The sequence below is a fragment of the Diabrotica undecimpunctata genome, chromosome 8, assembly GCF_040954645.1.
Source record: "Diabrotica undecimpunctata isolate CICGRU chromosome 8, icDiaUnde3, whole genome shotgun sequence".
Taxonomy (NCBI): domain Eukaryota; kingdom Metazoa; phylum Arthropoda; class Insecta; order Coleoptera; family Chrysomelidae; genus Diabrotica; species Diabrotica undecimpunctata.
The window spans coordinates 140,976,826-140,990,150 of record NC_092810.1 but is presented as its reverse complement, the minus strand read 5'-3'; the positions used below and the strand labels follow the sequence as shown (position 1 = coordinate 140,990,150).

Below are 13,325 nucleotides of genomic sequence, written 5' to 3'. Positions count from 1 at the left end.
TCTACATCTGGCATCCACTTGTACATATATTTCAGAGCTTCCTCCTTGTTTTATGCCAAGGTGACTTTAATATCATTTTTATTTATTGATATGGATATTTCGTCATTTTCAGCATTATGTCTTATCACATTCCGTTGTCGTAAACTGATGATTTTGTATTCACGTTCGTTAAAAGTGGTTCGGAAACCGATATCATAAAAATCTGTAGTAAATTGTAAAGAAACCAGCTTTGAAAATGGAACTGCAACCAACTGTTGATTCTCCTACATTAAAATGTTTATCAATTGCCGTAGATCATTCTCCTTTTCCTTTTCCTAAGCGATCTAAAATTGCAATTTTCGTTTCCAACGAAATTGATTGTCTTTGATGTTTTTTTCTCCATTGGGCCAAATAAAAAAAAATTAGACCTGCGATATTGAGATGACAAAAACCTCTTCTAACGAAAAATAAAACTTTATGATTACTTTGAAATCTTTCAATACGAAAATTGTGCTGCTTATTATACTGTAACCTGGAATCAGCAAAATTTTATCTGAATTTTAGTTTCGCCAAGTAAGAAATCTTCGGATTTCTACTATTTTTATTATTTTCATTTTATTTTACTGGTATTTGGCGTGCTTTTAAAATTTGTCGTGCTTGCCAAGGCGTGTTGGCGGTTTTTAATGGAATTACATATTCCTAATTTCAGTTATTCTGCTGATACTCGTTCGTCAGAGCCTCATTTGTTTTAACAGCTTTCACCAACATGAATGTGAGGTTGATATATGAGTAGAAGAGGCTATTTAAGATGCATTACTACCCCCGAATAGAATCAGTTGAGGCTAATAACCGAAGTAAAACAGGCGTGAGTCTATCAGTAACACAAATTCTACATGGAACAGTTACCTGTCCCTTTACACGTTAATTCTGAGGATAAAGATTTTATTTTTGAGTGGTAAATCGTAACTTCTTAAGATATATTTTAAATTTATGAATGCCTGTTTTGTATTCTCTATGCAATGTTTTATTTCGATGGATTGGTTGTTTATGTTGACACCAAGATATGTGTACCTATCGGCCCGTTCTTTAATCAAAAGCTATGTTTTTTTTGTATTTCGCACTTATTGACTACTATGAATTTTTTTACTAAATTCCAGCATTAACTCCTTATTGATATCTGATATTTGTGACATTATTGTTTTGTTTATAAACCTTGTAAGCTATCTGCAAAAACTATTGACTAATATGTGTTCTTCTTGTTACTCAAACGCTTATGCGAAAATATGTTAAATATAAACGCGGACGGAATGCATCCATGTCTCACTCCTGTATCTATCGAAATTGCCTCTATCAACCAGTTATGGACTTTAATGTTAACAGTTTCGTTAGAGTAGATATACTTAGTAGATAATTCTTAGGCCTTTATCTTTTTTAGCACTGTTACGACTGTTACGAGCTTATCTATGTTATGTTTTGCTCTATCCTTGGAAGCAACACACTAAACGTTTACTTTTCATCTCTGAATTAAAACTTAATACAACGAAAAGATTCTCCCGTGTACTAAAAGAATGCGGAATCCAAATTGTATCTACTTATTATTCGTCTTTTATGTATGCTCTCCTGTGTTTTACTGTTAAATGGATATGAACTAAATAAATAATCATGCAAATTATTCTAAAGTCTTCATATGTTTTTGCATTTGATTTTTTTTTCTCGTATAGCTATTTTAACCACCTTTGTGGAAAGTTACTTAGATTTTGGTAAATGTAGTTTTTAACTATGTTATTCCATGTTCATCCATAAGTTTTAACAATTCTGCGTACAACTTGTGAAAGCTTTATCATCTTTGATCCTTATTATCTAACTTCTCCAATAGTAAACATGGATCCTTTTTGGCATTCCGTATCGTTTACGGTATTATGTCGTTCGTCTATAGAAGTTGGAATATAAAAAATAACTTATATAAAAATATAGTTTAGTTAATGGCAATATTTTACTTTACCTAGGCAAAAAAATGAAAATTTTAGAAAACTGGTGATTTATTTCTCAACATAGTCTCCTTTTAACTAAATACACTTGGCTCAGCGATGCTTAAACTTCTTAAACCCATCTGAAACATATGTTATCTAGAGGTCTGCAAAGTACGCCTTAGTGGCGGAGATAACCTCCTTATTCGACTCAAATTTCTACCCGGCAGGTGGTTTAGAAGTTTGGAAACAATAAGAGGTCGCACCGGGCCAAATATGGAGATTACAGTGGATGGAATAGTAGTTCGTAGCCAAATTCGCCAATTTTGCTGTGGCGACGCCGGAGGTATGAGCCTGTGCACTGTCACTTCTTTTTTGCCAAATAAGGCAGTTTCTTTTTGCAATTCGGTGGCAAATCGGCCCAATAATTTGACATAGGAGAGCATTGTGACAGTTTGGCTTTTCTCCAGATATTCGATATAGGTCAGACCTTGTGAATCCCAGAAAACTGGGGGTATCATCTTTCCAGCAGATAGGACACTTCTCACCTTCTTCGAAGTTCGCCTGGTGGACTCCACTGTTTCAACTGGTCCTTGGTCTCTGGTATATACCAGTGGATCTATGTTTTGCCGACACTTACTGTCATTGATATCTCGCGCACATTCAATTGGTTGTCTATCAATACGAGATCGTGGATTTTTGTCACGTTATAGCTCTGTAGTAGCCTTTTTTGGGACACTTGGGCATGGCCCATCACAAACCGACGGGCAACGACTTTGAAGCTTAGTAAAAGAATTTTTGACGGTAGCCATCGAAGGATAGGAGTCACCGTACATCGAAGCGCTCTTTGATTGCTACGCGATATCCCTTCCGAAAACAAGAATGGAATTACCAACAGATAATATTTACGGATACCCCCGCTTTCACCGCGGTCAAAACAAAACAAAACAATAAATTTCTCTTGCGATAGTGGCGCCAATAAAATATTACTAAACTGGTCTTCTGCTTTTTTATGTTACTTTTTTTGCTTGTTTAGTGTGTGCTCAAAATTTCACAAAACGTTTTTGTCTCTACTAACTATTTTCAATATATTCTTAAAATAAGGCTAACCATGTGAAACCAAAGACCATCTACACTTGATCTTTGATGTGAAACTGCGACACATAAACTACAACCTCAAGTTATTGTTTTACCGCCAAATTTAAGCAATTTAAATTCCGCTAGAGGCGCGACAGAATGAACCTTTCCTCCGTTCAATGGCTTCTAAAGAAAGAGCGTTATTGATATTTAAGTCAACAGGTATTCTTCTTCTTTTCGTATCACTGAAAAATGTTAACTTAATTACTATTTAAATGGGAATAAGCACAATTAAAGGTTAAAATACGTTTATTGACGTTTCAATTTCCACTTCGGAAATCGTTCTCAAAATACAAACATTAGTAAATGATTTACTATTATTATTATTATTTAAATATCTATTTACTAATGTTTGTATTTTGAGAACGATTTCCGAAGTGGAAATTGAAACGTCAATAAACGTATTTTAACCTTTAATTGTGGTTTATTCCCATTTAAATAGTAATTAATTTAAAATGCCACAAGAAAATAGCTTCAGAACAATATGTTGAAACTTAATACATAGTTTATAGGTTCTTCTTGGAATAAAGAAGAACTATATTAAATTAGTAGTAAATGTGTATTCTTCTTCTTTTTATATTCGTATACCTTTACTTTTTCCTGAAAGAATAGTCTTAGTGTCTTGAAAGTTGGCACATAATTAATTTTGTTGTAAGGAGGCCTATATTTAATTCTTATTCAACAAGTCATGTTCTCATCCTTTTTTATTTCATTAAATCTTCTTTTTCTTGACAGAAATGTTTTAAAGTATTTAGATTAATACAAGGATTCTCTTGGTATAAGAAAGAACTTTGACGGATTTTTGTTTAACGGGTCTTCATCTTCTTCCTATATTTTTTGCCCTTTATTTATTTATTATTTTTTTTTTAATCAAAGGTTTCATAAAGGAGTCTATAATTTCAGTATATTAGGTTTATTTTGGTAAAAAGAAAATTCCTATTAAATCTGAAACCAACTGATCGTTTTTTTCTTATTTTCATATTCGTATATTCGATATAACATATCTTATATAAAACGGAAGGGCACTAAGTAGGTAAATACCACTACTAATTTAATGCAATTACTGATACTACCTAGCAAAAAATTATAGACCAAAAAGCCTGAACTAAAAACAACAAATTTTTAAAACTTTTTTTTTATTATAATAAATATACATTTTATTGTTTTTCATTCATAGATATTCAGTTATTTTGAGTTTTGGTGCAAAGTGGACAATGTTGTGGAATCTGTCATCATTATAGTCACAGGCGTAAAAATATCCCTTGTCGTAAAGTTCTTTGTCCCAACTTATCCAATTTATTTTACTAGATATATCATCACAAATTTGTTCTCCTGGAGCAACTTTATCCACATACGGATTATTATGTCCTATAAGAACTATTCCTTGTTTATTTAAGGGATTGTATACAACTTTCCAATAAAAGGCAGGTACTGGAAAGGCTATCACAAACTGCTTTTTGCTTTGTCTTTCAAAAAGATATAGCTCTGTGGGCTTCGGGGGCTCTATTGTTTCATTGTTTAATTCAGTAACGCCATATGTTCCACTCCAAATTTCTAGGTTAACATTTTTGTTAGTTCCGTACATTCTTATTTCTTTCTCTTGTAACCAATTTCCATTGTTAATCGAGTTCCATTGCGGTGCAATGTTAACGTAGTTCTTAACAGCCAGCTGAAAAGATGCTGAATAAAAATCATTTTCAGTAGCAAGTTGTTGTACGGTAATAAATGTATTATTGTTAATATATTTATCCGAATCATCTGGTAAACCTAGTAAATTATTAATTGTTTTTTTACTTTCTTCATAAATCTGTTTTACAGGTTCGCCTAATTTATAAACTGGATCATATTGTCGAATATTAGAACGCGTTACATTTCTGGATCCAAAATTTACAGAACTTGTCAGAATATAGTGAGAATAAAGAGCTATTCTGTTTGTTGTATTAAAACAAATGTTAAAAATATTGATAAAACGACTTGAGTCGACTGTATAACCTAAATTTAAGAAGATTGTACTGTCGTCGCCAATATCACAAGGTTTATTAGGATCGTCTGAGCTCAAATTTGTAACTGGCATCTCATTAATGGTTGATACTAATGACTTTGAACATGAAACGTTTTTCCACTCTATATTTATTCCATTATATATAAACGTCTCTTTGGACTTACAAACAACCGTAATGTTAGAACCTAAGTTAACTCCATTTGCTCGTACTTCTGCTTGAGGACATGAAAATTCTACTTTTTCGTTGATGGCAAAGATCGTAGTTGCTTTTCCTTGGGGATAAATAATATTTTGTGTATTAGGAGATAAGAGAAGGGGTGCTGTATTACTGTATTTTATTTGGTTAATTTCACAGAATCCTAAAATAAAAATGAATAGGTATGAATTTAGATTTTAAAAATAAAATGGATTTTAAGATCGTGGGGTTAAATCGCAAACAAACAATTAAAATTTATCTGCATCTTTCCCGTACAATTAACGCAAGTGGAGTAAAAATTAAATGCCAATTTCGGAATCCGTAAGTAGTAGGTGAAGGGTAATGTAAAATAATTTACAAAAAGGAATTCGTGAAAAAATTGAGAGGCCTGAAGAAGGAAAATAACAATATGAAAAAGTAACTTTATGAACCAAATAAAACCATTAACGACTTGAAATATAGGATGGAATTTAAAAAAAAAAGGAATCATTTATTTGTAGCATCCTGAAAAGTAGATACGAATGATGAAACTATATTAAAGTGAACTAATGAGAGAAAGATGAAACTAATTACAATAAAACATTTCAGCTATAAAATCTACCTGATTCTTCTGTAGTTATAGAGGTTTTAAATTCAGGACCATTTGTCGTACTCTCTTCTATCTGTGTTGTAAATACTGAAAAGATAAAAGCATTAAAAAAAATAAAAAAAGCTGTAGCTGGTAGTATATAAAATATAGACAATATTATACTTGATTAAAGAATAAATTCTTTACCTGGTGCTTGTGTAGTTACAGAGGTTTTAGGTTCTATTGTCGGATTGTCTTCTATCTGTGTTGAAAATACTGAAAAGATAATAAAAATCAAGAAAGCGACGAAAAGAGGAGCTCCAGATCCTAGTATAACAAATATAAGTGTAATATACTTGACTAAACAATAAAATAGCTACGTGTTGTTTCTGTAATTGTTGCTTCTGTTTAAATTCCGAATGATTTGTCCTATTCTTTTCATGAGAAAATGAGTTCCAGAGCTCCAGCTGCTAGTATAAAAAATATATTATAGTGTACTTTACTTGACTCATCAATAAAATCGTTACCTAATGCTTCTGTGATTATAGGGTTTTAAACTTGGATCATTTGTCGGATTCTCATTTATATATAAATATATATATATATATATATATATATGTTGTAAATAGTACAGTAAGAGATAATAAAAATCAACAATGCAAAAAAACGAGGTCCAGCTGCTTGTATAAAAAAATATATTGTACTATACGTTATTAAAACATTACCTGCCACGTCACCTACAATTGACTGACAGAAATTTTTTGTTGTAAGCCATGTCGGTTATATATGAGTGACAACGTTATTTCAATAGGGGCTAATTTGAGGCAACACCAAAAAACGTGATATATGAAAAAGTTTTTACTTCTATATTAACATGTTTTCAACAAAAAATGATTGCATGATAAAAAAAAATGATTTTTGTTTATGTAAAATCGTCTTCCAATTGTGACTGACGTGGCCTGTCCGAAACCTTGTACGAAAGATTGGCTTCCCTCTGAAGAAGAGTTAGAAGAACCCGACGATGATAGTATGCAGGCATTATTACATTATATGCAACAGGAAGAAGAAAGGGAAGAGGCAGAAAATGAAGATAAAAAAGCTATAGAAATATATGTTCTAGAATCAGAAAATAAAAACGAGCCTCGCAGTTATAATACTGAGTGGTCAAAATATACAGGATGTCCTAAAACATTTTCTTTTTAAGATACCATGAATATGAATGCTTTACTGAATGAATAATTAAATTACAATTTTTTAGGACCTTCTGGACTAAAAATTAACATCCCTAAAGATCTAACAACTTACGGCATATTGCTTGTTTGTAGATGATGAAATTATAAATAATATTGTGGCATATACAAATAAATATGCAGCAAGGGTAATCGAGACAACCAAATACAATGTCGGTCTAGATTAACAAAATGGATTCCTACGAATAGTAATGAAATAAAAAAACGTTTTGGTCTTTCTTTATGGATGGGTCTGGTAAAATTAGGAAATATTCTAGCTTACTTGTCTAATAAGAGTATTTATAATATTCCCTGCCATCTAAAATATTGTCTCGAAACAAATATGAATTTTTACGGTAGATTATACATTTTAGAGATCCAGTGACACCTACTACAAGTCGTATGGATAAAATTAAATATTTACTTGATTCATTAAATAATTTAAAATATCAAAATGTGTACACTTCGGTTGAGAACAACAAATGTTTATACCTGGACTACGAGCATGTATAAAGGCAAAGCAGAAACATTTGACACAAATTTAGGTTTGGGGCATCGTGAGTGTCTAAAATTGTCGAAGGTCCTTCTAAATCAAGGTCGTACATTCTTTGTCGATAACTTCTACTCTAGTTATCCCTTGGCTTTATCGCTCCTAAATCAAAATACGCAATTAATTAGTACTGTTAGGACCAAAAAAAACATTTTTAAAAGAACTTATGATAAAAAAAATTGAAGAAAGGCTAATATATAAGTAAAGAGGAAGAAAATGGAATAGTAAAATTTTCAAGTGGCGAGACATTCTTGATGTAAAATTACTATCTACCAAACATGCGCCTGAATTGATTGATACCTCACAAAATAAAGAGAACACTACCGCATCGAAAACATCAACTAGTAAACAACTTACGAAAAAGTAGTAAAAGGGAACCTAAAATAAAACCGAGTATAGTAGTAGCTTACAATCGAGGTAAATCTGGCATAAATATATCTGATTAAAAGTCTTCTTATGCGACAACTTTACGAAAAGGGGTAAAGTGGTTCAGGAAGTTGGCCATTCACTATATCCTCGGCATTAGTGTAGTTAATGCTTACCTGGTAATGAAAATGGTTTCAGACAAAAAGAAAAAGAATATACAAATACGAAGTTTCAAAGAACAGCTGGTTCAATAAATGTTAGACATAGACACAAATGACAAAAAAATTCGTTGTATTTGCAAGCCTTGTTACAAGAATTTGATTGGTTCTCTAGGAAAATCGAAAGCCAGAAAGAAGGTGAAAAAAGTACTGACTTAGTGCTGTGGTTACCCTGATCAACCCTATATGTGCATTGAATGCTTTAAAAATATTCATACCTAATAAATTTATATTTTCCTGTTTTTGTTTCACTTTTGTATGGCAAAAATAAAAACTATGTTTTTTCTTCTAATTTGTCATTATTTTTTCTTTAAAGTGCCACTAATGTTTTAATGAAGTTTCACTGAGCGCCACAATAAAAAAATCGTATATAAAAATCTATATACCATCACGTAATCTGGAGTGATAGAAGAGTATTCAAAAGCTATCATGTCAGTTATATATGACCGACATGCCCTCACCTTAAAAATTTTCGTCAGTCATATCTGCTTGACATGGCCCCCAAAGTTCAACAACTTTATAGTGAGGAGTTACATGAGACTTTTTGAAGAAGACGTATGGCAGGCAATGTGTTAAACAATAACATCGTTACCTGAAGCATCTGTAGTTATAGAAGTTTTATGTTCCGGTTCAATTATAGGATTTTCGGTAGACTGTGTTGTAGATACTAAAAAGATATTAACAGTTAAGAAAACAACCAAAAAAGGAGCTCCAGCTGCTATTATAAAAAATATAAATTGTACTATATTTTAATAAACAATAAAATCGTTACCTGACGTGTCTGTAGTTATAGAAGTTTTAAGTTCCGGTTCAGTTATCGGGTTTTCGGTCGACTGCGTTGTAAATACTGAAAAGATGTTATTTAAAAAAATTACAAAAAAAAGGAGCTTCAGCTACTAAATGGTTACCAGTACTAAAATGGTTACCTGTAGGTTCTGTAGTTACAGAAGTTTTAAATTCTGGTTCATTTGTCGGATTTTCTTCCACCTCTGTCGTAGATACTGAAAAGATATTAACGATTAAAAAAATTGCAAATAAAAAGGAGCTCCAGCTGTTATTAAAAAAAATAAATATTATATTAGACTTGATTAAACAATAACATCGTTACCTGATGCTTCTGTAGTTATAGAAGTTTCAAATTCGGATTCATTTGTTGGATATTCTACCATTTGTGTTGTAGATACTGAAAAGATATTAACAATTAAGAAAATATTCACAAACAGACGCTACAGCGACATCTGCTAATGGGAATATAAACCGGAAATCGAATTCAGGATTCAGCCTAAATCTGTGTTTTCTAAACATTACAAAACAAGCAGATGACAAAAATACACTAGCATGGGAATTTATAATTGTATCCACGGAATTCCAATTTGTCTAGACAGAAATGCCTTTGTGAAAACGATTTCCTAATACTCCATACTAGAGAAAGTTTTTTTTACTCTAGTATGGAATATTAGGAAATCTTCTATTCTAATTTTAAATTCGGGTTCATTTGTTGGATATTCTACCATCTGTATTGTAGATACTGAAAATGTAGTAACAATCAAAAAAATAAAAAAAGAAGCCTAAGCTGGTAATATAAAAAATATAAATTGTACTACAAGGTAAATATTTAGAGTATACTAAATTTTACTATGATTTTTTAAACGCAGACTATGAAGGTCTCAATAATTATCTTTCAATGATACCTTGATTAGAATTTGTCAAATGTTGAAGATGGTCTAACAGAATTTTACATACTTTATCACATATTACATACTTAATGTCATTATCATTGTTTGTACCAGTGAAAAAATTTAGAACTTCTAGTTATCTACAATGGTTTAATGCCAACTTACGTTATTTAGTTGTACAGAAACAAATTGCTCATAAAAATTATTTGGCTTCCTGTAATCAAGAGGATTATGTGATTTTCTGAGAACTTAGAAGATTGTGTAAAGATTTATCAAATCAATGTTATAATACTTATCTGAATCAAAACCATAATTTATGCAGTAATCCTAAGTACTTTTGGCAGTTTGTAAGTAGTAAGAGAGCATCAAATGATTTACCAGATAGTATGTATTATGGTAATGCTATAGCAACAACTAGACAACTCAGTCAATTTTTTTCAACAGTTTAATCGAGAAAAACAAATATTAATAACCTGAAAGTAAAGGTAACAGCAATTTTTTTATACCTAATTTTTTAATATCATCATCATTTGGCTCTACAACTCTATGTGAGTCTTGTCCGCGTTTACTATTTTCCTCCATTGTTGTCGGTCCAGAGCAGATATTTCCCATTGCTGTATTCCTATTTTGCGTAGATCACTGGCTACTGCGTCCTTCCATCTCTTTCTTGGGCGACCAACTGATTTTCTGCCATAGGGCCTTTCCCAGAATGTGGCGTTCAGGACTCTTTCGTCACTCGATCTTTGTACGTAGCCCGCCCATCTTATTCGGTTTGCTTTAATGTAGCGTACTATGTTTTCATCTCCATATACTGTCTGGAGTTCATCATTGTGTCTTCTTCTCCATTCTCCTGTTGTCTCTTCTCTGCAAGGCACATAGATAATCCGCAGTATCTTCCTTTCCAGTTTTTCTTTACAATTTTTCAAAGAGTCAAAGATATTTTTAAAAACATTTTATTCTTACGTAATAAGTTGGGCCAGATAATATTCCTGATTATTTTCTAAAGAATTGTATTTATTCACCAACTAATCCTTTACATATTCTTTTTGAGTCATCATTAAAGACATCAGTTTTTCCAACTTTATGGAAGCATTCTTATATCTGCCCAATTTTTAAATCAGGTAATAAGCAAGACATACAAAATTATCAAAGCGTGTGTAAACAATCCTCTATACTAAAACTTTTTGATAGACTAATGCACGATCAATTAAAATGTTATTGTAAAGAGCGTCTAGTACACAATCAACATGGATTTTCTCAGAATAAATCAACGGTAACAAATTTAGTACTATTTGAGCAAAATATAATAAACGCCTTGGAGAATAACAGTCAATGGATACTATTTATACTGACCTCTCCAAGGCATTTGACAAAGTAGATCATTACATCCTATTAGAAAAATTAAATGAGTATGGCTTCAGTCATCAATACCTACAATGGTTTAGCAGCTTTTTAAGAGACCGCACACAACAAGTGAGAATAGGGTGTATTAATTCAAATAAAATTCATGTGACATCAGGAGTACCCAAGGAGCTAACTGTTCACCCTTGCTATTTAATATGTTTTTGAACGATTATCAGAATGTTTTAAAACTGCGTTTTCCTGATGTTTGCAGATGATTTTAAAATTATTTAAATCTGTAGACTCAAATGATGACATAACTTTAATTCAAGAAGATTTAGACCGGTTGAGTATTAGGTGTGAGAATAAAATTTTGCATTTAAATGTTGTTAAATGCTGCTATATAAGTTTTTATAGAGGTTTTAAAAAATATGATATTTCTTATACAATTAATGATAATGAATTGTCTTACGTCAAAGTAATAAAAGACTTAGGAGTCACATTTGATGAACAGTTGCGTTTTATACAACATATAAATGATGTAACAGTTAATTCATTAAAATCTTTAGGCTTTACCGTTCACAACTGTCTTGGACTGTCTGTTTGGGCTTTAAGAACGGTTTATTATAATAACGGATATTTTAAAAACACTCAACATTAATTTATTAAAAATCCGACGAGATAACTCTAACTTAGTATTTGTGTTTAAATTAATAAATAGTTTAATTTGTTGTCCTGAACTTCTCCAATCTATTAATGTTCCCTCCAGAAGTCTCAGATATGTTGATCTGTTTTATAGACCTTTTCACCGTACAAATTATGTTATGCACTCTCCCATTGAACGAACACTGAAAATTATAAGTAGAACAATTTAGAAATATTTGGTGTCTCCTTGGCTAGATTTAAAAATTGGATAAAAAGAGCTTGACAAGCTATAGGTACTTTTTTGTTTATTTGAAATCATCTTATCATCTGATTTTTATACTTTACGTTTATATATATATATATATATATATATATATATATATATATATATATATATATATATATATATATATATATATATATATATATATATATTGTAATTAAGGTAATCCTGTATATTATTACATAAATAAATAACATCGTTACCTGATGCTTCTGTAGTTATAGAAGTTTTAAATTCGGCTTCATTTGTTGGATATTCTACCATTTGTGTTGTAGATACTGAAAATAAATTAACAATCAAGAAAATCATAGAAAAAAGGAGTTCCAGCTTTATTTTAATAAAAAATAAAATCGTTTCGCGACGCATTTGTAGTTATAGATGTTTTAAAATAAGGTTCATTTGTCGAATTTTCTACCATCTCTGTTTTATATACTGAAAAGATATTAACAATCAAGAAAAGTAACAAATAAAGGAACTCCAGCTGCTATTATAAAAAGTATAAATAGTATTTTCCTTTAATAAACAATAAAATCGTTACCTACCGTGTCTGTAGTTATAGAAGTTTTATGTTCCGGTTCAATTATAGGATTTTCTGTCGACTGTGTTGTAGATATCGAAAAGATATTATCAATCAAGGAAATTGTAAAAGAAAATGAGCTCCAGCTGCTAGTATAAAAAATATAATTATTGTACTTTACCTTTTTTAAACAATAAAATCATTACCTGATGCTTCTGTAGTTACAGAAATTTTAAGTTAAAGTGCAATTATCGGATTTTCGGTTGAATGTGTTCCAAACTCTGCAAATAGAAGCAAAATAACACAGCGGCGCTCTAGACGGTAATTAGTAAAAGGTAAATTGTAGAAATTTCTGTCAACTATGTTGGAAATATTAAAAAGATAAAAGCTACTAAAAAAGAACAAAAAAAGGAGCTCCATATCTCACTAAACGTGTCTTATGAATAAATTCATTACCTGGTGCTTCTGTAGTTACAGAAGTTTCAAATTCCGGTTCTATTGTCGGATTATCGGTGGACGACGGTCTAGGTATTGCAAACATAATTACAGTAACACCTGTAACACAAAAGAGAGCTCCACCTAATAACATGGAAAGCTTTCCCGATTTAAAAAATGTTTTGAACTGAAACATTTTCTCAAATATTTTCAAAA

General features: G+C 31.2%; 1 protein-coding gene across 1 annotated transcript in view; it reads right to left on the bottom strand.

Moving 5' to 3' along the window:
- Positions 1 to 13,325, bottom strand: part of LOC140449144 (uncharacterized) — a 42,093-nt gene extending 28,768 nt beyond the window's left edge. Inside the window, exons 1-9 of the mRNA XM_072542293.1 lie at positions 13,131 to 13,325; positions 12,361 to 12,435; positions 9,321 to 9,395; positions 9,139 to 9,213; positions 8,985 to 9,059; positions 8,805 to 8,879; positions 6,057 to 6,125; positions 5,883 to 5,957; positions 4,257 to 5,444 (exon numbers count right to left, since the gene is read on the bottom strand). Coding sequence (XP_072398394.1) covers positions 4,257 to 5,444; positions 5,883 to 5,957; positions 6,057 to 6,125; positions 8,805 to 8,879; positions 8,985 to 9,059; positions 9,139 to 9,213; positions 9,321 to 9,395; positions 12,361 to 12,435; positions 13,131 to 13,305 — 1,882 coding nt within the window. The 5' untranslated portion in view covers positions 13,306 to 13,325. The remainder of the gene's footprint in view (positions 1 to 4,256; positions 5,445 to 5,882; positions 5,958 to 6,056; positions 6,126 to 8,804; positions 8,880 to 8,984; positions 9,060 to 9,138; positions 9,214 to 9,320; positions 9,396 to 12,360; positions 12,436 to 13,130) is intronic.